The sequence below is a fragment of the Rhinolophus hipposideros genome, assembly GCF_964194185.1.
Source record: "Rhinolophus hipposideros genome assembly, chromosome: 26".
NCBI lineage: Eukaryota > Metazoa > Chordata > Mammalia > Chiroptera > Rhinolophidae > Rhinolophus > Rhinolophus hipposideros.
In genome coordinates, this window is record NC_138072.1 from 21,833,126 (window position 1) to 21,860,542 (window position 27,417).

The 27,417-nt window shown below is 41.1% G+C and overlaps 2 protein-coding genes across 23 annotated transcripts in view; one reads left to right on the plus strand and one right to left on the minus strand.

Moving 5' to 3' along the window:
• The window catches only part of HEATR1 (HEAT repeat containing 1), a 45,615-nt gene extending 24,339 nt beyond the window's left edge, over positions 1-21,276 (plus strand). For both annotated transcript variants that reach the window (XM_081039373.1, XM_081039374.1), the window contains exons 22-45: positions 259-417; positions 1,701-1,943; positions 2,221-2,352; positions 3,210-3,313; positions 3,463-3,606; positions 4,240-4,358; positions 4,459-4,580; positions 6,116-6,244; positions 7,665-7,895; positions 8,594-8,720; positions 9,787-9,947; positions 12,390-12,436; positions 12,545-12,668; positions 13,292-13,432; positions 13,930-14,219; positions 14,637-14,784; positions 15,672-15,830; positions 15,954-16,088; positions 16,234-16,338; positions 16,424-16,592; positions 17,077-17,231; positions 17,756-17,914; positions 19,299-19,407; positions 20,211-21,276. In XM_081039373.1, the coding sequence (XP_080895499.1) occupies positions 259-417; positions 1,701-1,943; positions 2,221-2,352; positions 3,210-3,313; positions 3,463-3,606; positions 4,240-4,358; positions 4,459-4,580; positions 6,116-6,244; positions 7,665-7,895; positions 8,594-8,720; positions 9,787-9,947; positions 12,390-12,436; positions 12,545-12,668; positions 13,292-13,432; positions 13,930-14,219; positions 14,637-14,784; positions 15,672-15,830; positions 15,954-16,088; positions 16,234-16,338; positions 16,424-16,592; positions 17,077-17,231; positions 17,756-17,914; positions 19,299-19,407; positions 20,211-20,299 (3,501 nt within the window). In that variant the 3' untranslated portion in view covers positions 20,300-21,276. The remainder of the gene's footprint in view (positions 1-258; positions 418-1,700; positions 1,944-2,220; positions 2,353-3,209; positions 3,314-3,462; positions 3,607-4,239; positions 4,359-4,458; positions 4,581-6,115; positions 6,245-7,664; positions 7,896-8,593; positions 8,721-9,786; positions 9,948-12,389; positions 12,437-12,544; positions 12,669-13,291; positions 13,433-13,929; positions 14,220-14,636; positions 14,785-15,671; positions 15,831-15,953; positions 16,089-16,233; positions 16,339-16,423; positions 16,593-17,076; positions 17,232-17,755; positions 17,915-19,298; positions 19,408-20,210) is intronic.
• LGALS8 (galectin 8) overlaps positions 21,128-27,417 on the minus strand; it is a 29,906-nt gene continuing 23,616 nt past the window's right edge. For all 21 annotated transcript variants that reach the window (XM_081039392.1, XM_081039394.1, XM_081039381.1 and 18 more), the window contains one exon: positions 21,128-23,180. In XM_081039392.1, the coding sequence (XP_080895518.1) occupies positions 23,031-23,180 (150 nt within the window). In that variant the 3' untranslated portion in view covers positions 21,128-23,030. The remainder of the gene's footprint in view (positions 23,181-27,417) is intronic.

Below are 27,417 nucleotides of genomic sequence, written 5' to 3' on the forward strand. Positions count from 1 at the left end.
CACCTTTCTGCCCCCATTTTTAAAAGATAGCGAGACCATGTTCCAGTTCTGTCCTTCCCTTGGCTAGAAGACCAGTGTCTAGCTTTTTGAGAGTAAGCTAACTGAGGAGGATTGATGCCCTTTCCTATTAAGGTTTCAGGGGAAATAAAAAATTATAAGCAATGTCACGTCATTTGAGAAAGAATCCTCCATAATTACTACATTTAACCTTTATAGTTCCTTAACCTTTTTTATCCACTTTTCTTTTTGGTATCCTAGGATTTGGCTACTTTATTTGAGGAACTACAGAGAGAAAAGAAGCTGAAATCTCATCAGAAGTTGTCTGAAACTTTGAAAAACCTACTTTATTGTGTCTATAATTCCCCTTCTTACGTTGCAAAAGGTCTGATGAAAGTGCTTCAGGAAGTCAGCAGTGAGGTGCGTGCCGCTTGGGTGGGTTGTGCATTCCCTGTAATGTCACGGAGGCCTGTTGTAACTGCCATGGGAGGGGGGGGACATTTGCAGAGTTACATACGTGCACTCAGTGACGATTTTCTTACGAATTTGGGAGGGGGAGCATTGTGGTGGACAAAAAGAAAGGATACAAAAAGCAAATATCGATGAGTTTCTTTCCATTTTAAAATAGTGTGTTATTCCTGTGTAATCACTGATTGATTTTAAACTCATTTAAAATCACATGGGGAAAACACTGAATGTGCACTGCAGAAAAACTGTTGGTTTGTACCTATTCTTCGTGTGAAAATGCTCCATATTGATACAGCAAGTCTGAACATTCCAGAATCATTTGCTCACTTTTTAAATGTATATGCTTGTACACTTTTCTGGGGGGAAATCCTTAGCTTTTATTATGTTGTCAAGGAAGCTGTGTCACAGAAGAGAGGTCATGAAATACTGGTTTGTGTGACAGTGTGTGCTGATAGCAGAGGGAAAGTGCCTCGGCTTGATCTTCCAGTGCCTGCAGCTTCACCAGTCTCAGACTGGCTGCGCCTTGGAGAACTAAAATGTGTAAAATGGGGTGGAAACCAATTCCTGGTGGGAGCAAACAGATGGCATTTATCGGCTCTGTGTCCTCGTGTAGTTTACACTAGAAATTGACAGTCTTGTTCACTACAGGACCAAGTAGTGAACATTTTAGACTCTGCAGACCAGACATTTCTGTTGCAGCTACGCAGCTGTGCCTTTGCATTGCGATGACAGTAGAGACAGCTTGGGAACAGAGGGGCCTGGCCGTGTGTCAGTAAACACGATTTACAAAACAGCGTCCTCTGGGCGTCGCCCTCAGCCAGGATTTGCTGGTACCTGGTTTAGCTGTTAAAGACTTCACATACTGATTTGCATTCATTTTAATTATACCAAGTTGGAAACGTTTTTGGGGAAGTGTGCAGTGTTTTAGAGAAAGCTAAAATTTACTCTTTTAGTCCAGAACTTCAGTTTAGTTTGTATTTCCTGTTTTCAGAAAGTCTTGGTACACTCACATTTCCCGCACTTTAGAGCTTTTGGTTGTTACAGACTGAAGTATCAGGTGACCCGAGTGCTTAACTGGGTTACGGCCATCCCATGTGCAAGGGGTCATCATTACTGGGTTTTTCCTCCAGGCTGAGCTCCCAGTCTTCCAACATGATAACTTTGGAGGTCTTTAAAAAGCAAGGAAAAACATTTCAATATAATAACTATTTTTTAATCAATTTTCCCAACTTCAGATGGTGCTTTCTCAGCTATTGCCTGTGATTGAACAGCTCTTAGAAAAGATCCAGAAGGAGCCCACAGCTGTCCTGCAAGATGAGGCCATTGTTTTGCATCTCACGCTGGGGAAATATAATGAATATTCAGCTTCCCTTTTACATAAGGACCCAAAGAGTCTAGATATATTTATAAAAGCTGTGCACACAACAGAGGAACTTGGCGCAGGAATGCCAACCATTCAGATCACAGCCCTTGAAAAGGTCAGTGACTTCTTTCAGAAACTAAAGCATATTCAAGCTTTTAAAAATGTGTAATGCTTTAATTTGGAGAAAATGAAGTAGACTGGACATGTTTTTAAGGAATATGATATGTTTTACCCTTTTCACAAAACGGAAGGATATACATGGGTCATTAAAAAAAACTGCATTTTAACTGACAGAATTGGGAACAATTTTACATTGTGAGAGAATGATATAAATAACATTTTTGGAATTCAAGTTTGCTCATTGAGCTCAGTTGCCTTTTCTCTCCCTCTAGATTACGAAGCCATTTTTTGCAGCTATTTCAGATGAAAAAGTTCAGCAGAAGCTTTTGCACATGTTGTTTGACTTATTGGTGAACTGTAAAAATTCACATTGTGCTCAGACTGTTAGCAGTGTTTTTAAAGGGGTAAGTTGCAAACATTCTGTACTTCATTTATTAATGGTTGTTCTCTTCCAAGTAACACCATGTTTAAACGGCCTCTATTTTCCATGCTTTTAGAAAGTCAAATGTTACCATTAACAAGAACCGTGGAAAAGTAGGTCATAGAGACGTGCTAAATCAAAAATACAAGTCTTCACCACTATTTTCGGTTCAGGAAATACTGGTTCAGGTTTTAACCAGGTGGGGTGTGTGTGTTAGTTTGAGTCTTACTTATAATAGGGGGAATAGGTGTGAGTGGTGCCTGGTGGTCAACTGGATAACAGGTTCTTCTGCTTAACTTAAATAGTTGTCCAGTGACACATGTGTGATGCATGAGAACCTGCTCATTGGCTTATATGTACACTGAAACCTAGCTGTACATCAGAATAACCGCCTAGTCATTCTGTGTTTCGTTGTGTTTTTTTGGAAAACACATTCACATAAGTAGATAAAAGTGTGGTGAAGTCCTAGTATCCAGATTCGGCCATTCTCAGAATTATATAGCGTAACTTACTTTGATTTCTAAGATACATTAAGTGAAACAATAAGATACAGAGCAGTGTGTATCCTGTGCTCCTGTTTGTTTGCTGTTTTAGATCTTCATACAGCTGTCGATACACGCAAAGTTTCTGAATAAATATGTAAGAAATTGTCGGTGATGTTTGTCTTTGGGGGTTGGCCCTGGTTCTAGAGCTATAGGGAGACGCAGATGTAGACACACACGTTTCATTGTATCTTTTAATCAACATTCGCTGCTCTGATGAGTTATGAGGAGAACTGTGATGAGTTATGAGGAGAACTTGGTGAGTTATGTCATCACCCATTCTTCCTTCACATTTCAGATTTCTGTGAATGCTGAACAAGTCAGAACAGAACTGGAGCCACCGGATAAAACTAAGTCCTTGGGCACAATCCAGCAAACAAGGAGGCAGAAAATGCAGCAGAAGTAAGCGCCACGGGGGCAGGGAGGGCACCCCAGGCCTGACTGCTGGGAAACCGCTGTGACTTGTGGTGTGCTTTGGCATACTTGAGTATGTTTTTACTTGGTGCCGATAGTGTCTGCTTTCCCAACGTTTTGCCTTGTCTGTTTCCCAGAAAATCACAAGATCTAGAATCGGTTCAGGAAGTGGGAGGTTCTTACTGGCCAAGAGTAACCCTCATCCTAGAATTACTGCAGCACAAAAAGAAACTCAAAAACCCTCAAGTACTGATACCGACTCTTTTCAACCTGTTGGCAAGGTAATGACACTGTCTTGGATCCAGGAGAGAAGGGGATTCTGATTCTTCCTCATCTTATTTTATTAAACATTCTCTTTTCACCATGTTCTCTTGTTGCTTCACTGGCCTGTAAAATAAAGCAGTGAAGTACTGACGTGGAAGGACTAAAAGAATGGTTTTTGATGCCCATTGCCAGTGCCCTGTGTTATGTACTCAATGATCTCTCACCTTAGAGCCTACTTTCCTTCTTAGCTTTCAGTACCATGTCCCTCGGGCAGCATTATTTTTACCTAAAGATACAGTGTGACACCATTCTATTTTCTAGAAGTAAATTATTAGCTAAATAGCTATAGGGTACGACATTGAATTGTGGATGTGTGCTTTCATCCGAAAAGCAAAGTAATTCTAAGAGTTCCAACAGGTTGGTGGAAAGTGCTAGAAAGGAGAGGTAATTGACATAGGCACCTACCTGTATGAGAAAGAAATTGGGGTTAGAACTCTTCCATCTTGTTTGTAGACCCGCTGTTTGATGTTTTAGTCATTATTTATTTTAGTCATTCCTTATTTATTATGTGATTTGGACAGTGATCACTGGTGCATCACTGCAATTGTACAACTTTCATTTCCCATCATTTCTCTTGCGGGGCCCTGAAGGTGTTTAGAACCTTTGCCACCAGAGCAGGGAAATACGGAGTACACCAAACAGTTAATTCTGAGTTGTTTGCTCAACATCTGCCAAAAGCTCTCTCCAGATGGTGGCAAAATACCAAAAGGTATGTGTGTGCTTTGTTGGAGGGAAAGGGGGGGAGAGTTGTCTACTTCCAGTAGGACTGTGCCTGCCATTGGGACACTGTTTACTTTTCACCACCATAGACGTGCTAGATGAGGAGAAGTTCAATGTGGAACTGATCGTTCAGTGCATCCGCGTTTCTGAGATGCCACAGACCCATCACCACGCCCTTTTACTTCTGGGAACCGTGGCCGGAATATTTCCTGTAAGTGTTAATGACTTTAGACTTCAGGTATTTTCTGTCTTCCATGGAAATGCTTGGTGCTCACTGGTGTGAATTCAGTGGGTTTGGGGATCATGCAGTGCTGGTGGGATTCTCAGCCCTGCCTCTTAATAGCTGACACTGTGAGCTGGTGGACCTTGCCGAGCTGTGGATCCTTTTTTTGTAAAGTGATAAAATAGGTACGTTCTTCATAGGACGGTTGTGAGGATGCGACTGGGTGGTTTGTGGCTCACTCTCACGCAGTGCCTGCCACATGGAACTATCCAAAAACTGGTAGAATTAGCATAACTTGGGAGAAATCACTGCCCTATCAATCCTTACACAGCTGCCAATCAGTGATTTAAGAGAATTAATTTGATTATAAACAACCTCAGTTAAAGAAATCATGTCCCTTGTAGAAACATATCCTTAAAGATTTTTGAGGAGATTGAAACTATTTTCATATTGGAGATTTATGTCAGAGCTTCTTAATCTGGGATTTTCCATGAGTGCTACGGGGACTTTGAAGCTGTTAAAATCATGTGCAAGATTTTATGTGTATGGGATTGTGTTTTTCTTGGAAGAGAGTCAGTAGCTCTCAAGGAGTTGGTAATCCAGAAGCAGTTAAAAATCATTGATATTTTTCCTTTGTTTTTATTGAAATATAGTTTATTGCCATAAAATTCACCCATTTAAATTGTACAATTCAGTGGTTTGACATATTCACAAAGTTGTATAACCATCATAATTACCTACTTCCAAAACGTTTTCATCACCCATTGGCAGTCACTGCCCATTCCCTCTCCTACCTCCCCTCGCCCCTCCCCTGGCAACCACTAATCTGCTTCCTGTCTGTGGATTTACCTATTCTGAACATTTGCTATAAATGCAATCATATAATATATGGCCATTTTTGTGTCTGACTTCTTTCACTTGGCACAATGTTTTCAAGGTACATCTGTGTTGAAGCTTGAATCAGTATTTTTATGGCTGAATAATATTCCATTGTATATATATACTACACTGAGTATCTGTTCATCATTTAATGGGCATTTAAGTTGTTTGCACTTTTTGGCTATTGTGATAAAATTGTGCTGCCATGGACATTTGTATACTAGGTTTTGTGTGAACATGTTTTCAGTTCTCTTCGGAGTTTACCTAGGAGTGGAAATGCCAGGTCATGTGCTCTAACCTTCAGAGAAACTACCAGACTGTTTTCCAAAGCTGCTGCACCATTCTGTACCCGCCAGCAGTGCCTGAGGGCTCTGATTTTCCCCCACCCTCACCGTCTGTCTGGTTTATCACAGCCGTCCTGTGGCGTGAGTGCTGCCTCGTGGCTTTTGCGTTTCCCTGATGACTACTCATGTGAGCATCTTTCCATGTGCTTACTCAGCATGTGTTTATCTTTGGGGAAATGTCTTTGCAAATCCTTTGCCCATTTTTAGATTGAGTTATTTCTCTTATTGCTGACTTTTAATAAATTATTGCTATTTGATGTGTTTAAAATAGAAAATGTTGAAAGATGTGTTTTCTTTCAGGATAAAGTTCTACACAACATCATGTCCATTTTTACATTTATGGGAGCCAATGTCATGCGTCTAGATGATACTTACAGTTTTCAAGTTATTAGCAAGACAGTGAAAATGGTTATTCCAGCACTTATTCAGGTAAGCTGTCTTTATACCAGCATTAGTATTATTTTTTCAATTTTTAAAATTTTACATAGTGTGAAATTCAAGTCGTAGTAAATGAATGACACTAAAGGCCTTTCTGAAATGCTCAGGTATTTGCGCCTCTTAAATTTTAGATGGTGAAGCTAGTAAGTAATCTTGGAAATATTGTCTTTTCCAGGAATTTGAGTAAATATGCATTCTGCAAGGGTCTAACTATGAAAATGCCGTGACATTATTCTGACAAAGTGAATTGATATTTACTGTGTATTTCAGGACATTGCATCGGTTTGGTAATATGTTTGTGTAAGTCAATGGAGTAGGAAGTTTTAGCTCTACAATGGCAGAGCTGTTAATACACAGTTCAGCACTTAGCAAGCGCATTGTCTAAGAGCCAGGTGCTCAGAGATGAGTGAGACATAGTCTCTGCCGTAAGGAATGGACAGTTGGAAACTAAAAAGTGACCTTGAAGATGAAGGCGTTTTCTGTTTACCTTTATGTTGTTGGTCTTTTGTTATTAACTATCAGGGATGACTGTAGTCAGCCCGGTCTCCTTTGAATCTTGGTATTCAATTCGTGTTCTCTTTGTCGTGCAAGTTGTTGAGTCAGGACACATATATATAAAACGGAAAGTAACTCTGCATTAACATCCTAGATGCCACTAGAATTGGTAAATGCTGAAGAGTCCAGAATAGGGGAAAGTCCAGTGAACCAGGATGACCACAGAGTATCATGAGAAACGGAATTTGAAGTAGCGTGAAAGGACAGGATTTGCTCAGTGATGTGGCATTATCAGTAGCATGAGAAAAGGCACCGTCCAGGTGTGTGCAGTGTGTGAGAGAGGAATGGCGTGGAGACGGTTTGGTGGAGAGCTGAGACAGAAGTAGAGAGCGTTGGTTTAGTCATTAATTCTCTCAATTTTGGTTTATTCATTCACCAACTCGATTTTGAGCACCAGTACCGGAGTAGGATGATTTGAACTTCATTCTGAAAGCAGCAGGGAGTGCTGGCCTTTCCACACTCTGCTTCTCTGGAGCGTGCCATCCTGCTCGAGCTCAACACAAACCTGCTTGAGTTCCGCAGCTCCCCAGACGGCCTCCAAGCACACTTGCTCCCGGTGCCTCGCATTGGCGTTTGCCACTTACTGCCTCCTGTTACCTTTGCACACAGGCGTCCTGATTCACACAGATGCCGGGTCTCCGCTGGGGCAGGGCTCACATCCCCCACTTGGTATCCCCACGGGCCAACGAGTGCCCGGGACCCCGTCTGTACTCACTGAATGTGTGCTGGTCGCTCTTGGATTATTATAATTCCCCTGCTAACGTTGGGCACACGTGAAGGCCTTATCGTGTCCTCTTCGAGCCTGTTTGTGGAGGGTTACTTGTGCCCCTCACTGACCCTGCTTGCCGTTCTGCAGTCTGATGGGGGAGGCTCTGTAGAAGCCACAAGAAACGTGGAAGACGTGGTGGTGAAGATCATGGGCGTGTTTGTGGACGCGCTGCCACACGTCCCGGCCCACAGGCGCCTGCCCATTCTGGTGCAGCTCGTCGACACCCTCGGCGCACAGAGGTTCCTCTGGCTTCTCCTCATCTTGCTGTTTGAACAGTACGTCACTAAGACAGTGCTGGCGGCTGCCTGCGGAGAAAAGGTCAGAACATAGGCGGGGGTAAGGAAGAGGCAGTGGTGTTGCGCGGTGTGCATTATTTACTGCTTGCACAGAACTGCTGTCAGATGTTTCTGGTGTTCTTTCAAGTTGCTTTCAGAGCCCATGACTCTGAACATCCTCAGTGGCAACAAAACATCTGAGGGTGATTTGACTTTTGTAAGGAGCAGGTCTGGTGCCCTTCTCTGTGGTTCTGTTTTAAGCCATACAGAGTATGGCTATAAAGTAATTAAACTCTCTGGGAAGAGCTTTTGAAGGCATTTCATGGGGAAGGGGTGGAGTGTCAGTATCACTGACGTCACTATGATGCAGGTGATTGTTTTGAGGAGCCCTTTTGGGACAGAAAAGGGTAGAACTTGGAGGTCCAGGCCTGTTTTTAATGACTTCTTAGATTTGGGGTCGGACCAGATCTAAACCTACTCTAAGAAAAGCGGTATATTCAGTTCTGCCAGAACTGATAATGCACATCATCCTGGAACTGTGCTCGTAATTCTCACAAATTGGCTCATTTATGTAAGAGCTCAGTAGCTCTTTGTGACACAGACGAGTATGACCATAAGGAACAATATGTAATGACTTTGTGTGCTACGAAATATTTTCAAGACATTTCCCTTATTTGCACTTACCAATTAACTTACATTTTATAGGTACAGTTTTATTACCTATATCTTTCCTTTATATAGGATGCTATTTTAGAGGCAGACACTGAATTTTGGATTTCAGTCTGCTGTGAATTTAGTGTCCAGCATCAGATACAAAGCTTGATGAATATCCTCCAGTACTTAATAAACCTGCCAGAGGAAAAAGAAGGTAAGTGTAATTCAGGAGGTAATTACCGTTTAATCTGAAAGCTCAAGGGAGTCAGAAGATGATGGAGATTATCCTTAGAATCCAGAGAACATCTTTAGAGGAATTTTTTGAAGTAAGTGAATAATTTTTAATTTGGGTATGTGCTTGTGTACCTTCTCAAATTTTTATGGAAAAAAATAGTAGGATTTCTACAACAGTTACCATAGCAGTGGTAACTGAATATTAAAAATTTACCATGTGTAGGAGGAGTATTGGAAGAAAATTCCACTAATCTCAGCAGCAATGACGTTGGCTTAGGAAAGAGTTATGTGTTACACGTTCTTAGCTCTATGCCCTTCGGCACAGAACAGCGAGGTGTCTTCGAAAGAAGGGTCTAAGGACTCCACAGGGACTGTTTTCTGTGTGGCCAGCCCTTGGCCTTGTCTTCTTGGCTTGGCCAGGCAGTGACCTTGGCTCATCCTAGAGTTGGCTCAAAGACAGACTGGAAGATGCCTGGAGAGCTATATCTGGTGACATGCTATGGAAGAAGTCTTCATTTTGAGTCACTGTAGGACAGTGGTTTTTAAGTGGCCCACCATGAACCCCCAACCACTGTGCCCCTTTTATATGAGATGCATTAGAACATGGGATCCTACAAAGTTTAGGACACCTTCAAACTTCTACAATTAAAAGTTCGAAGGCTAGAGATGACCCTCCTTCAGTCTGTACTGGGCCATGAAATAAACGCCCCTGAGGCTTCAGAAATTGGGTATGGAGCCGACATGTAAAGACTCCTCTTGTAATGCTTTCGTCTTCCATTTGCTTATCTCAGTTGCCCTGTTTTATTTCGTTTGTGGGTGTTTTTGTTGTTTATGTCTTATCCACTCTTGTCAGGGCTGCTGGGTACTTTATCTTGGTAAATATATTTATGTCTTTCACTAATTTAGAAGAGGGAAAATTGGGTGTAATAGATTAACAGATACCTCTGAAAATTGTATGCCGTGTACTCTGCTCATTATGTACGTATCTGTACTGACCACTCGGCTCAAAGATGAGTTTGGTCCCTTGTTTTGTTGCTCTTTTTCAGAAACCATTCCCAAAGCTGTATCTAATAAGAGCGAATCACAAGAAGAAATGCTACAGATTTTTAATGTAGACACTCACACTAGCAAGCAACTGCGACATTTTAAGTTTTTGTCAGTGTCCTTCATGTCTCAGCTCCTGGCTTCCAATCATTTTATCAGAAAGGTGATGTGTCCTTTAAATGTGTTTATGATGCAGTGATTTTGCTTTTTCCAGAGGAACTGTTTTAAACTAGTAAAAAGAGCTTGGCAAATAACTCCTGAAACTGTGAGGCACGTTTTTACAGATAACGAAAAAGTAGTGGTTCACCATGAGAAACTGTTCGGTATGACCTGACCTACTGAGGTGGTGCACACATGAGCCCTGTGACTCAGGAGCCCCACCCTCGAGTGGCAGATCCCCAATAGGAGTGTGTAACTGTGCACCAGAGACGTCTAGGAATGTTCCTGATAGCACCCATCATGGGAGCCCAGAACTGGCAGTGGAGTGAGGAATACCGTCCTGAAGGGACATGAGTGAGTTTTGGTGGCACACGGCCACCTGGTGACTCTCATAAGCACAATATTGAAGAAAAAAAGGCAGACACAAAACAACGCATCCGATGACTCCAGTCATATAAAGTTCAAAAGCAGCAAAACAAATCTGGTTGCAGAAGTAAGGGTAGTGTTTGTGTTTGGGAAGGAGGGAGAGTGTCATAAGGGGGTCACGTGGGGAGTGTTCGAAGTGTTGAAATAGTGAACTCTACACGTAGCCCTTGTGCACCTTTGTGTGTTCAAGTTCAAACAATGGATAGGAGAGAAAGAAGACACAGAAACAACATGAGAAATAAACAGAAAAAAAACGATCATTACCAGGAATGCAGGAGTGGTTAGAATATCTGTAGCATGTCTGCTGTATTGCGTGAATACATCAAGAGGGGAAGCCATATTTGAAATATTTACAGAGAAGTAATTCAGTGAATTCAGTACTTATTCCTGATTGAAGAAAATAATCCTCTTGGCATTGCGAGATAGCTGGGAACTCTTTGGGCTGAGCAGGGTATTTGTCAGAAACCGATAGTTTTTAATCACACTTCGTGATGAGACATCAGTGGTGTGCCTGTTAAAGTCTGGAACAAGGATGCCCTCAATTATTGTTTGTATTTGGCAAAAGAAACGAAGTGTAAGAATCAACAAACTCGTAGAACTAATAAGAGTTCAGCATGCTTACTTCATAGGGATTAGTGTAGACACTGTCTGCAGATGGGTCAGTGTAGACACTGCTGTCTGTAGCGAGCTTTCCAAGGATGGCGGTACAAGAGCAGGCAGGTGGGTCGATGTGAGGGAACCAGCTGGGCACACCATGCACTTGTGAGAAATGGGTTGTGTCAGGTGGCATCACAGAGCAGTGGGAAAAGAGACCTGTCCGATAACTAGAGCTGGCACAACTTGTCTTCCATGTGGGAGAAAAAAGATGGACCTCACACTGTAAACACAGGACCATTTTAGGTAGATTAAAAGCTTCAGTGTGAAAAGAAATATTTAGAACTTTGAGAAGAAAATCAAGGGAAACATCATTGTGACCAGAGAGTGGAAAAGAATTTTTAAAAAGCTTTGGTTCAGCAAAAAGCCGCCATAAACAAAGTGAAAAGAAAGCCACAGACTATGAGAAAATTACTGAGATCACTGTTGCGTATAAATCCAGAAGCATCAGTTTCCATTAGAATAACTGGCAAAGAAGATGAATTCACTGAAGAGGAATCACAAATGGCCAATTAACGTATGAAAAAACTCCCTAGTAAGGAGGAAAATGCAGGTTAAACAAGATGCCATTATGATGTCCATCAGATTGGCAAAAAATAAAAGCTGTTAAGAGCAAGAGTGGTGAGGCTGTGGGAATGGGTCTTCTGTACACAGTGAGGGTAATGCGTCCAGCCAAGTGGGAGATGCTCAGTTCCCTTCCTCCGTGTGCTATGAATACCTGCCTAAATGCTTGAGGAGACACACAATTGCTCTTTTATAGCATGTTGTTTAAAAAAAAAAAAGACAAACTAAATGTCTACCGACAGAGGTGAATAAGTCGTGATATGTACAGCAGGTACTGTGTGCAGTTAAAATGAATGATTTAGAGCAATGTAAGTCATGTAGAGATATCTCAGAAATCTAGAATTACCAGAAAAGTGTGTTGCTCATTGAGATATACTCCTTGATAACAGCAGATCAAGTTCGTGGGGCTTGGGGTCATGGGTAAAGGTGCTTAGAGAACAGTACGTAGGGGATCAAAGCTGTGTCCATAATAGGTCATCTTAAGATTAGGTAGGAGCTGAAGAAAGATCAGCATTTCATAAAATTAGGAGATAAATGAGTATTGAGCATTTGCTATATTTTTGTGAATCTTGTAGTACTTTGTAGACATAAATATGGAATGTAATTAAAATAAATGAATAGTTAAAATAAGGGAAATAGAGTTATTACAGTTTGATGGGGGTTATCTGGACCTGATTAAATTACAATGTCAGGAAACGGTGAGAGGTTGGAATTCAGTAGTCATGGATGTTTCATTGAACTTCAAATGATTTTTTATTATCAGCTTCCATACTGTTCTAATGATGCCTTCTTTAAAAATTAGGTAGTTGAAAGTGGTGGTCCTCAGGTTTTAAAAGGCCTTGAACAGAGGTATGTTGCTTCCCTTTTTTCAGTTTCTATTTGGAACTAATTTCCAACTTTTTATCCAAAAACTGGAAGGGTAGTGCACACAACTGTCATGAGTCTCCTGCGTTTCAGGTTGCTAGAAGCAGTTCTTGGCTACATTAATGCTGTCGCACAGTCTGTGGAGAAAAATGCAGACAAACTCACCGTGAAGTTTTGGCGAGCGCTCCTCAGTAAAGCTTATGACATGTTAGATAAGGTAGGTCTTCGTTTCTCCCCATCTGCTGTGCTTTGTTGCTGTTTTTATGTCACTGGGAAACGATTTAGCAAAGTATTACTTTAAGAATAAACTTAGCAGTAGCTTCTCTTAATAATATAACGCAGCTCAGATTTTTCTTGGAAAAGAATCTTGATGATTAGAAATAAATTTGTTGGAAGAACAGTTGTGTCCCTGTGGATTGTGTAAACGTGTGCCTCGGTAAATGTCATGCTTTAAATATGCAGTCACATGACACTGTAGTGTTCCACCTTGTTCAAGCAGAACAGAAGTGTCTCTCAGGTCGAGTCCTTGGTCTGCTGGAAGTGTCGTATCGCTGGCCTTGTCCTGAGTACCACGGCTTAGGATCTGGCTGAATTACTCAGCTGCGTGGCATTGAGCGATTGATTCACTTACCCTTAGCATCAGTTCTTTTGTTATTGTTGTTTGTTTAATAAATGTGATTAGTAGTGCCTACCTGAAAGATCAGTGTACAAATTAAATAACAAAATGTGTGTGAAAATGCCTGGCACCTAGAGGTGTGCAGTGAGTAGAAGTCTGTCCTAATCTGAGTTGACCTTCCCCTTTTTTTGAACCTTCTTTTGTTCAATGTAACTGCTCTCCAGGTCAACGCGTTGCTGCCCACAGAAACCTTCATCCCTGTGATTAGAGGGCTGCTGGGTAACCCACTGCCCTCTGTTCGCCGCAAAGCAATGGATCTTTTGAACAACAAGCTACAGCAGAATGTATCCTGGAAGAGGAAAACCGTAAGTTAAGACTGTAAATCAGACCCATTTACCATTCTGTGTTTTGTCAAAGCATTGAACTCCCCTAAGTTTCTCTGTGGTACAATCTAAATAAGCATGTTATCTGAGTATAATGCTGTGATGTGTGTTTGAAAATGTGATATTCTAATAGGAGAGCGAGTGTGTGTGTGTGAGAGAGACGAGCTCCTAGAGTGGACTCCCCGCCTGAGAATACTTGCTCACTGTGGACCATGCGTTGTCCGCATTGTCTTTAGCTTAATGCTCATCCACTCTTACTCCAGACCAGGAAGCTGGTTTTAGATAAATCAGAATTTGCCCACAAGCACATGCATTGGCTTAGTGGTCAGTCTGTCAGCTGGAGAAACACCTACTTGTGATGATCGTGGGGCTTAGGTCCTCTTGGTCTGCTTGGGCCTTGTCAAGCAGTAAAAATGGAAAATGGACTAGCATTTTGTGTGCAGCTTTAATTATGTGGGAATTTCGGCTGTCCTCTTCAGGTGTACCATTTCCTAAAACTGGTTCCAGTCCTTTTGGCCATTGTGCAGCGTAAAAAAAAAGGAGTAGAAGAACAGGCAGTAAACAGACAGACAGCGTTGTATACCCTCAAGCTTTTATGCAAGAATTTTGGTGCAGAAAACCCAGAGCCTTTCGTCCCAGTGCTGAACACCGCGGTGCAGCTGATTGCGCCAGAAAAGAAGGAAGAGAAGAATGTGCTGGGAAGTGCCCTGCTGTGTGTGGCGGAGGTGGCCTCCACGCTGGACGCACTGGCCATCCCCCAGCTGCCTAGGTACGCCAAGCAAGACCTGGGACAGAGCCATCACGCACGCGGCTTTGTGGTACAAACTGAAAAGTAATGCCTTAGCGACTTGTGTTGGACGGGTCACTGCGCTTTGCCGTCTGTGACACCAAGACGGTACCCGCTGCGCGGGATGCCTGTGGGGGTGGGATGGGAGGCTTTTGCACAGTGCCTGACACACGGCCAGTGTGAGGGTGAAAGACATTTATAAAATGAGTGCTGTGTCGGTACCGTTGGCACTGGGCAATGTCTTGCTTAGTCATGTCAAAAGTGGACACGACCTTTCGTAGGCTCTAACGTGCACCGTGCCATCATGGGCACCAGTACTGGGCCTTTCCAGGGACTTCGCCAGTCTCCATCTGGCTCTTCTGCTGACGGCTCCTCTAAAACTGTCGTCTTCGTTTCTAGCCTGATGCCATCCTTGCTGACAACGGTGCAAAACACTGAGCTGCTGCCCGGCGACGTCTATCTGCTCAGCGCTTTGGCGGCCCTGCAGAAGGTGGTGGAGACTCTCCCCCACTTCATCAGCCCCTACCTAGAAGGTGTCCTGTCACAGGTGAGCCTCCGCGACCACGACATGCTGTTTGCAGGGCAGGGACGGGGAATTAAAAGTTTAATGACTTTATTCTTTAAGTTTTTAGTTTCTGTTTAGCAGGAAGGTTCTTATATCTGAAAAGATGTGCTTGTTATTACTAATGTGTGACTGTTGCTCTTCTACTTCCGTCATCCCTCCTGCGTGATCTTGATATTGATACGGTGTCACTTTCTCATGAGGCTCTTCTACTTTTTGATTTTGCAGAACATATTTTATTGCTTTTTTCCCCTGTGAGATCTTTGGAGGTGAGCGTTCAGAGCTACCTTTTCTTCTGTTCAAACTGGTGTGCCCTGTTTGTTTCAAATGTTGGAAGGTTTCCTGTACTGCAGTACAGCGGTTACTTGCAAACGGACAATGGGCAGGTGGCATTTCCAACTGAAAACACCTGAGAGTGACCCCTCGTTCTGTTCTGTTGTGTTGATCATTGGCCATTGGTGACGTCAGGAACCTTAACTGCTTCGGGGCAAATGATTTCACATACACTGCAGCCACCAGTGCTCGAGATCTACAGAAAGGGACCTCTGCACCCGAGGAGCCTTCTAGATTTGTTAGCAGAGAAGAACTGACTCGTGGGGTTGCTGGATTCCTGGCCTCTGAGTTCTCCGTGTCCTTCCACCACTGGCCACACCCCTGACTTCCAGCTTGGAGAGACACGTGTCTGTTTTTATGTACAGACATTCAGGGTCCAGTTTAAAAGGAATTCTTTGCGCAGCTAACATGCACCGAGCTCTCCCCAGTCACTAGCATTTGGATTGACTTCTCGCATCTTCACTGACTTGCTATGAGAGTGTAGACATACCCACTGAGTTCCTGTAATGGCCTGTATCACTGTTTTTATGTTCCTATAGGTGATCCACTTGGAGAAAATCACTAGTGAAATGGGTTCAGCCTCACAAGCTAATGTCCGTCTCACGGCTCTTAAAAAGACGCTGGCTACCACTCTCTCACCCCGAGTCCTACTGCCCGCCATCAGCAAAACATACAAGCAGATTGAGAAGAACTGGAAGGTTAGAGTATATTGGGTATTAACGCTTTAGAGGGGAGCTATGGTACTGAAAGTTTTAAAGTTTCGCTGAATGAACTGTAGGGATATTAAAGACTGTCACCTTTCTCTACTGTGTTGTTGGTAGAATCACATGGGCCCATTTATGAGCATCTTACAAGAGCATATCGGGGTCATGAAGAAGGACGAGCTCACCTCCCATCAGGCTCAGCTCACCGTATTTTTCTTGGAGGCCCTGGACTTCCGAGCACAGCACCCTGAGGTTAGCTGATTTCCACTCCCCCAAATCCTAAACGTACTTACCGAGAGCCAGAGAAAAACTAGCCATGTAACCTGTTGTACTTGCGAAAATAATTTAGAGTTAGATATCAGAACTCTGGCTAATACATCAGCTCTTTGGTTTTCAGAATGATCTGGAAGAAGTTGGGAAAACAGAAAATTGTATCATTGACTGTCTGGTAGCTATGGTTGTAAAACTTTCTGAAGTCACATTCAGACCTCTGTTTTTCAAGGTAAGCTTTCTTCCTCCACTTCTCCTTTGTCTTCATATAAGTTATGACACTTGTAAAATAAGCTCCTGTTACTTTTTCTTTCCAGCTATTTGATTGGGCTAAGACAGAGGATGCCCCAAAGGACAGACTGTTGACATTTTACAACTTGGCCGATTGCATCGCTGAAAAACTGAAAGGGCTTTTCACTCTGTTCGCTGGCCACTTAGTGAAGCCTTTTGCTGACACCTTGAACCAGGTGAACATCTCCAAAACAGGTTGGTAGCTGACCCCAGGCCCGTTGACACCTTGCTCTGTGCTTTACACAAGGTACAGTAAGTGTAGTGTGTAAGGAGGGTGGATTTTTCATTCTGTAGTCATTTGTCAGGCCTTAAGTGTCTGTTTCAGCATATTGAAAACTGGTCATTAATTGACTCACTTGGGAGAAAGTAAATGGGCATTACTTAGTTGTTTATGCTGTTAAGATTGGTTTATTTAATGCTAATAAGCAACCCACTTGAAATTGGTTAACTTGCCAAACTAAGCAATTTTAATAATCTGACCTCTGAACTCTAAAGAAAGGAATCACCTACCTGCGAGACTATCCACTTTGTGTTGTATCTTCATCCTGAGCTGACTTCTAGATCATTGTAGAAATACCCTCTGATTGTAGTTCCTTTAGTAGTGATTTGAATTTAAACTTGGGAGATTAAGTGGTGAAATTCATTTTTTTTTTCATTTTACTCTTCCCCCATCTTACAGATGAAGCATTTTTTGACTCTGAAAATGACCCTGAAAAGTGCTGCTTGCTATTACAGTTTATTTTGAACTGTTTATATAAAATCTTCCTTTTCGACACTCAGCATTTTTTAAGTAAAGAGAGAGCAGAAGCCTTGATGATGCCCCTGGTGGATCAGGTAACCAAATAAAATCCGCTTTTGTTGAAAGATGAGGAAGCCATTACCGTTACAGTTTTGCAGGATTTATACCCACTAACATGACAGCTTGCTGGAATTATTTTTCCTGCAGGTTTTTTAACAAGATTTTTATATCAAAATTGATTTCTCATTTTCCACGAATATAACTTATCTTCATAGTGGCATTTATAGTTTTACTTTTGGATTTTTCAATAAAAGACATGATATAAGCTCTAATGGTTCAATTTTTAATTTTTTAAAACTGGGTTCGTTGAGAATGTTTGAGGGTATGGCCTTCTGGAAGAATGGCTCTGAGGTGTTCTGCCAGAGAGGACGAGGGGTGATGCTGAGGGCTGTTCTCTGTTAAGGGAGGTTCTCTGTCCAGAGGTGAAATTTGCTCTAGAGAGAATGTTAGAATGGGACCTGGTTTTTGAGCCTGCTAATATCATGAATATTATTTATATATTGGGTGTTTTTTCAAACAGAAATGAGACCTATAGCTCAAAGTCCTTTTCTCTAAATAGCTGGAAAACAGGCTTGGAGGAGAAGAGACTTTCCAGGAACGGGTGACACAGCACCTGGTTCCGTGCATTGCACAGTTCTCAGTGGCCATGGCAGATGATTCTCTCTGGAAACCACTGAACTACCAAGTTCTGCTGAAGACAAGAGACTCCTCACCCAAGGTCAGGAGCAGAGGGTGACCAGCTCCGCTGCCATGCGTTTTCACCGTGTCGCCTGAACTGTAACGTGACATAGGAGCATGGGAGACAAGCAGGGACAGATCCCAGGGCTTATCTTCTAGGACTAGAGATGGGGCTGTGGTAGCAGGAGTTTGAGCCTGAGACATATTCAGTTTTTATTTACAAGCTATTTATAAAGAAGTCTCCTCCCACCCCATGGTGTCTTAAACACAAGCACTAAAATACTTCCTAAGTATGTACCTTTGAATCTTGAAAAGATATGAAGTAATTCCTTGTGTTTTTTAAGCACCACTGAAATGTTCTTGTGCTCCCAGAAACGTTTTCACTCTCTCCATAGAACATTCCTTTGAGTTAGAGCAGTATGTTATATGACCACCACTGTCAGGCTTCGATTTTGTTGAATAACGAAGGTAGGTGGTGCCGGTTGACACCCACTAAGGGGAGGACGAGTGGAGGTTCAAGTTCCACACCCGAGTGTCAGTTTCACTGTCCTAACAGCGAGTCGCCACTTCTCAGACTAATTACCTTACTAGTGCCACCGTGGATAAATCAAACCAAAGCAGAATTTTATTAATAGATGTATTAGTTGAAATTCATAATATTTATTAGGAAATAATAATCACACAGGCTATTTTGATGAACCCCCAAATTTTAAATTTTACCTACTTACAAAGGTGCAGCATTATGCTTCGTTTTGATTGTATAGTATCAAAATCTTGATCGAACATAGGTAGTTATATATGTTTTTTAAACAACTCACTTTGCTGTGTCCAGATATTCTTTAAATTACTCCAAACCAGAGCGAGGACTAGTGCAGCTTCTGTTTCTCAGGGGGTCACTAACAGTACTGAGCAGCTGTTTGCACCCCGGTCACAGACAGGGACATTGTGACACGGTGCATGTGTTCCTGCACTCAGTGCTGAGAGCCGGTGGCCCGGCCCCCGGCTACCACGGTGCTGACCACTGTCAGCGCTCTGTGGGTGGCACCCTCCCGAAGGTGGCTTGGGGACACTTGACTGCCAAGTGGTCATCATCTGCATCCGGGAAGTTGGGCCTCCCATGCACTTAAATTTGATGACATGCTTGAATTTGTATGTGGCATTTTGTTTTTTTTAAAGGAAATATGTTATAAAAAGACATTGACATTAAAGTCTGCAGTACTGGAACACACTTTGAAAAACACTGATTTATAAGGCTGCTCGTTTTATAAACAGATCCCAAACCATTAAACTGGTATCGTAAGATGAAAGTTAAATGGACATAAGTTTAAAAAGTTTAGGGCTTGTCTCAAGCTAGACAGATTTTAAGATACTAAATATAGCAACACTTGTTTTTTTATAATTCTTTACCTTTTTGTCCCTTTCAGGTTCGATTTGCTGCCCTGATAACCGTGTTAGCACTGGCTGAGAAACTAAAGGAGAATTACATCGTCTTGCTACCAGAATCCATTCCTTTCTTAGCTGAGTTGATGGAAGGTAATTCCCAGACGATTGTATTATTACAGTGGAATTCTGTAGGGATGTGCCCAGTGATAAAACAAATTTGGGTACAGTGGGATTAGCCCTTGGCTCTGGTCCTCTGCCTGCGACCAGGGAGGCAGCGTTCCTATCTGAGGAGGAAGTGATTGCCTGATGATCGTGAGACGTGTTTCCTTTTCATTTACCTCATGCATGTGAATGTTTTGGGTCCCGGATGTAGGGTTATTGTGTGAAAATACGTAGGGCCATTAAACCTGCAGTAGCATAGCTACCCGTCAACAGTGACCAGCATTTATTCACTGTATATGTGGATGATCTCACCCTCACGATGGGTATATGTCAACACCCCATCTTAGTAATTTGATTAACAAAGGGTGACGGTTGGAACTGGGATTGAAGTCCGGGTATGTGCACTTGTGGACCAAGAAATGACAGGACATCGTAGTATTGAGCAGGGTGATGGAGGCAAGTCGACCAGCACTTTCGTGGTCACGATTCACTGCTTATCTAAAATAAACAATGTTCACCTTTGTTTCTTACAAAGGTGGAGTGTGGTCTCACTAGGAATTTAGGACTTTGGTGTACGTCTGTTTTGGGGTTCTGTCTTATTCAGCTTCCAAGTCAAAGACTTAGAAGGGAACAAAGGCACACAGGAGGGACGCAGAGAAGGCTCCATGGTGCCTCCTGCTGCTTTCCTTTCGGATGGGGATGGCTGATTGCTGGAGAATGCAAGTCGTGAGGAACTCGGCTCATGGTAACTAAGGAGGGAGACTGACTCATTTTCATTTGCTTTTTCTTAGATGAATGTGAAGAAGTGGAACATCAGTGTCAAAAGACTATTCAGCGGCTGGAAGCTGTACTGGGAGAACCGCTCCAGAGCTACTTCTAAATTTTCGTTTTTTGGTGTTTCATACTCTGTTCAGAGTTTGGATTTATGTATTTTTATTTGGGGGTGTTTGGTACCATGTTACTTTTGGTGCCTTAACACCTACTTGGACTTCACAAAATGCCTATCCAGTGATGTTCCATATAGGCCTCTCCTGCCAGTTGTATGGAATTGCAAAAAGAGTCAATGATACGTGGTCGTTTTATACAGATGGCTGTGTTACTTTAAACATTTGTTACAGTCATTCCTGACTGGTGTTATTAATAGCAAAGACACGTTTAGTCTTAGCACCCAAAGCTCATAATTTCTCAGACTGTAAAGCCTTCTTCTGTAAAGGAATGTCTTGTGCACATGGTATCCACGTGAGAGATTTTGCTCAAAGTATTCAACTTTTCAAGAAAATGGGTTACTCAGCAGTTAAAGAATGCTTTTGACTGTAAAGTCATTTGGACTTTTACTTTTCATTTTGGGTGGATGATACTTCAGCCTTAACTTTTTTCTGTGTGCCCATGGAAGGAGGTAGTTCTGGAATGTGTTTTTCACTCAAGACTATGATTGTCTCCTTTATCCTTCAGTCTTTTGCGGGATGGAGGGGGAGAAGCAACAGGCTGTTTATGAAACAACCCACAGCCGACCGATCTCACAAGCAGGAATGGCCCAGAAACGCCAAGGGGCATGAAGGAGCCCCCCCAGGAGCAGAATGATCATTTTCCCATTGGTGGTTAGCCAGGAATTACTTGTATGAGAACGAAAGGAAGTCCTACATTTTTTTCAGAGCTTTGAAGTTCTCTAATCTCTACTGTGTCACAGTGAAGCTGGAAAGTGATGGCTCAAATTAAACAACTCCGCCTTTATTTTATTTATTTTATTTACGAGTTTTTTTTAAACTTTATAGCATCTGAGAACTGTCCCACAGAATGTTCTAATTGAGTTTGAAAGCCTTTGATCGAATTTAATAAAGAAACTTAATGCAGGCAGTGACATTGCAGCAAAAGGCTGACGCACAGTTTAGAGGCAGCAATTCTGGAATGTGTATGTCTCTTCAGGAAATGTTTTGGTAAGATTTGGTCATAAGTGCTGATAACTTCATTTCAAACAACATTGTAAGATACTGTATTTATTCTATCAAAGAAACAGTCTTAGGTTTTAGTTGTATCTCCAGGTCAAACGAAAATGAACTTTAAGACTGAGAGGAAAATCCCAGTCATGCAACCTGATGTTCTTTAATGAAGGAAACAATTACCCTGCCTTCTACCACTTTCCCAATCTCCTGCCCCCACCCATGTTTTTTTTGAGCTTGGCAAGACTCAGCATAATGAATTAACATGAAAAGGTGGAAAGGAATTAAGTGCTAGAAGTTCCTATACTGAGCACTTTTAAAAAGTCAGATTGGTAATAGTATTCCTTTCAGTATATGGATACAAATAATATCTAACTGAAATCTGTTAGGAAAATACTAAATCCTGGCAGAATCCCGCTCAGCAATTTAATATGATAAAACGATCAGACTGATTTAGCTTTTTACCTCCCTACTCCAAGCCTTTGAATTTTCCTGTAACAAGATCTGACCTGTAAGAATTCCACAAAGAATTCCTGCCAACTTGCTTCAAAGAATAATAGAAAAAATTACAGAAATGCAACAACTTAACTTGCTGATACAGGTTTGATTTTAATCACTTAAAGTAGAACAGTGTTTTGATCTCAGTGGCTAATGATGAGGGAATAATCTGCAGGTTCACACGTGGACAGCAGGTGTTACGTTCCTCTCTGCTTTGGTCTCAGCTGGTATATCTGACTTTCTGATAGTGCCTATTTTATAAACAATCATTAAATCAAATCTTGACTATGCGCTGTTACCCATAAACGTTTTACAAATTGAATTCCTCTTCTACCTTTAAATTTCTGTAGAGGCACATGCAGACCTTTGAACCCTAAATTCAAATATTCTAAAATAAGCATTTATTGGAACAGAAATCAGTGGCCTTGTGATTGACATCAAGTTAGTTTCAACACCATTTGTTTTTTGGGGAGTTTTGCTTGGGTTTTTTTGGCCTTAATCTTTGTGCTGTGTTCAAATTTCATCATATTAATGATTTGGTAATGTTTATAGCTAGTAGAGCTAGATATGCTAAACAAAACTGCCAGATGGAAGTGAGTACCAAGCCCTCAGCTATGGGATGATAGGACGCTCGTTATGAATGTGATCACTGGGGCAGGAGTAGTGTCTTCTATAAATTAGTATGGTTTAGCTGATTTAATAGCTGAGTAATTCTACATCCCTGGTGAGTTTAACCAGAAGAAACGGGCAGCGCACAGATTCCGAACTCAAGAGAACAGGGAACGTGGTTTTGGGCCCCACTGTTTACATCCCCAGCTCGCAGCACAGTGTAGGCGAAAGGTAAGTGCTCAGTGCGTGTTAGCTACTGTATCACAGTAGGCGCTTCGTAAGTGCTTGGTAGATGGGAAGTGAGTTCAAACACAAAAGGCCAGGGTGGGGGACAGAGAAAGGCTTTAATCATGCCTGTACGTTCCTGCTGCCTCAGATTGTTGCCTCCTCCTCCTCTGATACAAAGCCACACTACGTGACAAGAGCTGGGAACGCCCAGGAGGACTGATGTTACAGAAGCTCATTGAACAATATGTATAAACAATACAATGATAGTGAGATGCATTTTAACAAAGCCAGGGTTACATGAGCCATGTTGTATTTCAGTTTTTGTAGCAGTCATGTCAGCTACCAGCTCCTTACTTCCAGTAAGTGGATGTCGCCATCAATTTCCACCGTGTCGATACTGGTGAGCTCTTTAAATCTGTGTCTGTACTCTAGGCTGTGCACACCATTGATCGCAACCTTGAATTCTTTCACATCACAATAAATGATCATCTGGAAGGAAAGGACACACATTAGCACTTCCCCTAGGTCTAAAAATTTCTGTTTCTTGCACACTGTCAAAAAGTAAACCATTTGCTTTCCTTTATTCAGAATCCTCCCAGCCTGCTACTGCTAACTTCCCTTCTGTGATTTCTAGGACCCTCATCTAAATGAAGTGTAACTGGTCGTGGTACCTTCTGCCTTGTCCCCTCAGGAAAGTGACTGTCAACATGGTTAGAACCCCACAGTCCCCAGGGCCAGCGGCCTTCCTTTCCCAGCACTCCCTCTCGCCCCCTTGCTCCCAGGGAAGTCGAAAGTTACCCTCCTCTCCAGTGTTTGGGAACTCAAAATTGCTGGTATCTTGTTAAAGTTTTTTCATTTCCAGCACCCTATCCCCCCTCCCCTTTGGCAACCATCAGTTCTCTGTATGTGCAGGTCTGTTTCTATTTTGTTTATTCATTCTTTTTTTTTTTAAGATTCTATAAGTGAACACAGGGTATTTGTCTTCCTCTGTCTGACATATTTCACTTAGCATAATAGCCTCTAGGTCCGTAATTCTTGTCACAAACGTCAAGATTTCATTCATTTTTGTGCTGGTGAGTAATATTCCATTGTGTATGCCACATGTTCTTCATCCAGTGACCTACTGATGGACACCCAGCTTGCTTCCATATCTCGGCTATTGCAAGTGATGCTTCAAATCAGTGATTTTGTTTTCTTTAGATAAATACCCAGAAATGCAACTGCTGATTTCTGTGGTGCCTCCATTTTTAATTTTTTGAAGAACCTCCATACTGTTTTCCATAGTGGCTGCACCAACTTACAATCCCACCAACTGCATGAGGCTTCCCTTTTCTCCACAGTTATTTGTTGATTTATTGATGATGGCCATCCTGACAGGTGTGAGGTAAATACGTCATCGTGGTTTAATTTGCATTTCCCTGACGATGAGTGGTGTTGAGCATCTTTCCATATGTCTATTGGCCATGCACATGTCCTGTTTGTAGGAATGTTTATTCAAGCCCTCAGCTCATTTTTTAATTGGATTGTTTGTTTTTTTGGTGTTAAGTTGTATGAATTCCTTACATACTTTAGATATTAACCTCTTATCGGATGTATCATTGGCAAATATCTTCTATTCAGTAGGTTGTCTTTTCTTTTTGCTGATGGTTTCCTTTGCTGTGTAACTTTAGTTTGATACAGTCCCATTGTTTGTTTTTTGTATTGTTTCCCTTGCCTGAAGAGATATATCCAGAGACATTTCTAAGAGCCACGTAAAGAGTTTACTGCCTGTCTTTTCTTCTAAGAGTTCAATGGTTTGAGTCTTAACATTTAAGTCTTTAATCCATTTTGAGTTTATTTTTGTATATGGTGTAAGAAAGTGGTCCAATTTTTTTCCATGTGTCCAGTTTTCCCAACACCACTTATTGAAGAAACACTCTTTATCCCATTGTATATTCTTGCCTCCACTGTCATAGATCCATTGACCACATAAGAGAGGATTTATTTCTAGACTATTCTGTTCCATCAATGTGTCAGTTTTTATGCCAGTACCATACTGTTTTCGTTATCGTAGCTTTATACTATAGTTGAAGATCAGGAAGTAAGATATCTCCCACTTTGTTCTTTTCTCAATTTCATTGGCTACTCAGCATCTTTTGTGGTTCCACATAAATTTCAGTTCTTTCTGAGAATGCCATTGGTATTTTAATAGGGATTGCATTGAATCCCTATTATTGCTGTAGGTAATAAGGACGTTTTAACAATATTAATCCTTCCAATTCACAGGCAAGGTATATCCTTTCATTTATCTATATCTTCGGGTTTTTTTCTTCAATGTCCTACAGTTTTCAGAAAACCAGTCTTCCAGATCTTTGGTTGAATTTAGTCCTAGATATTTTATGCTTTTGGATGCAATTATAAATGGGATTGTTTTCTCCTTCATTACTGGTTTATAGAAATGCAACAGCTTTCTGTATATTGATTCTGTATCCTGCAACTTCACTGAATTCCTTTATTCTATTAGTTTTTTTGGATGTCTTTAGGGTTTTTCATGTATAAATAATGAAAGTTTTACTTCTTCCTTTCCAATTTGGATGCCTTTTATTTCTTTTACTTGTCCTATCTCTGTGGCTGGGATTTCCCATACTGTATTGAACAGAAGTGGTGATAGTGGACTTTTTTTTTTTTAAGGTGGGTGCAACTCACAGTGGCCTGTGTGGGGATCGAACCAGCAAGCATGGTGTTATTTGCACCACGCTCTGACCAACTGAGCTAACCGGCCTCCCGGATAGGGGGCTGCCTTGTCTTCCGTGTCCTAGAGGAAAAGCTTGCAGCTTTTCACCACTGAGTATAATATTAGCTGTGGGTTTGTCATCTATAGTCTTTATTATGTTGAGATATGTTCCTTCACTACCCACTTGGTTGAAGAGTTTTTATCATAATAGGATGTTGAATTTTGTCCAATGCTTTTTCTGCCATGATCACATGGTTTGTATTCTTTTCTTTGTTAATGTGATATGTCACATTATTTGATTTACAGATGTTGAATCATCTTTGCATCCCTGGGATGAATCCCACTTGATTGTGGTATATAATAACCCTTTTAATATATGGTGTATAAGAGGTGTATAATCTTCTTAATGTATGATTAAATCTGCTTGGCTAATATTTTGTTGAGAATCTCTGCATCTGTGTTCATCAAGGAAACTGGCCTGTAATTTTCTTTTTTTGTAATATCTTTGTCTGGTTGTGATATCATGGTATTGTAGAATGAGTCTGGAGGTATTCCTTCCTCTTCAATTTTTGAATACTTTTAAGATGGATAGGTATTAATTCTTTTTTGAAAGCATTCAATTCACTTGGAATCTGGTCCTGGACTTTTATTTGTTGGGAGTTTTTTTGATTACTGCTTCAATTTCATTGCTCATAATCTATCCATTTATATTTCGTATGTCTTCCTGGGTCAGTCTTGGAAGGTTATAGAAATTTACCCATTTCTTCTAATTGCCGAATTTGTTGCCATATAATTGTTTGTGATATTCTTTAATGATTCTTTGTATTTCGGTGGTTTGGTTGTAAACTTCTCTTTCATTTATGATTTTATTTGTGCTCTTATTGTCTTAATGAGTTTGGCTAAAGGTTTATCAATTTTGTTTATCTTTTCAAAGAACCAGCTCTTCATTTTATTGATCTTTTCTATTTTTTTAAATTTCAATTTTATTCTCACTCTAATCTTTACTATTTCCTTCCTTCTTTTTACCTTGCTCTTAGTTATTCTTTTTCTAGGTATATTAGGTATAGTAACTCTAAACTGTTAGGTAATTCATGTGAAGTTTTTGTTGTTTGCTAAGGTAGGCCTGCACAGCTTAACTATGAACTTCCCTCTTAGAATTGCTTTTGCTACATCCCATTAATTTTGAAAAACTTGTTTTTTCATTTTCATTTATTTCAAGATAGTTCAAAAACTTTTTTTGTTTGATTTTCTCTTTGATACATTGGTTATTTAGTCTCCATGTATTTGTGGTTTTTTCCAGTCTTCTTCCTCTAGTTGATTTCTAGTTTCATGTCACTGTGGTCAGAAAATAGGCATGATATGATTTCAGTCTTCTTGTATTTATTGAGGCTTGTTTTGTGGCCTAATATGTGATCTATTTTGGAGAATGTTCCCTATGCACTTGAAAAAAGTGTATTCTGCAGATTTTGGATGAAAAGTGCTATAAATATCTATTAAATTTATCTGGTCTAATGTGACATTTAAGGCTGTTGTTTCCTTATTTTTTGTCTAGATGACCTATCCATTGATGTGAGTGGGGCATTAAAATTTGCTACTTATTACTGTATTACTATGGATTTCTCCCTTTACATGCACTAATAATTGCTCTATATATTTATGTGCTCTTGTATTGGACACGTATTTAAAATTGTTATATCTTCTTGGATCAGCCCCTTTATAATTATATAATGTCCTTTGTCTCTTTTTTTTTATAGTTTTTGTTTTAAAGTCTTTTTTGTCTAATATGAGTACTGCAACCCCAGCTTTCTTTTCATTTATAATTGCATGGCGTGTCTTTATCTATCCCTTCACTTTCAGTCCAAATATGTCTTTTGATTTGAAGTACGTCTCTTGTAAGCAGCATATAGAAGGGTCATGTTTTTAAATCCATCAGCCACTCTGTCTTATTAGAGGATTTAATCTGTTTACATTTCAAATAATTACTGATACATATGTAGTTACGGCCATTTTGTT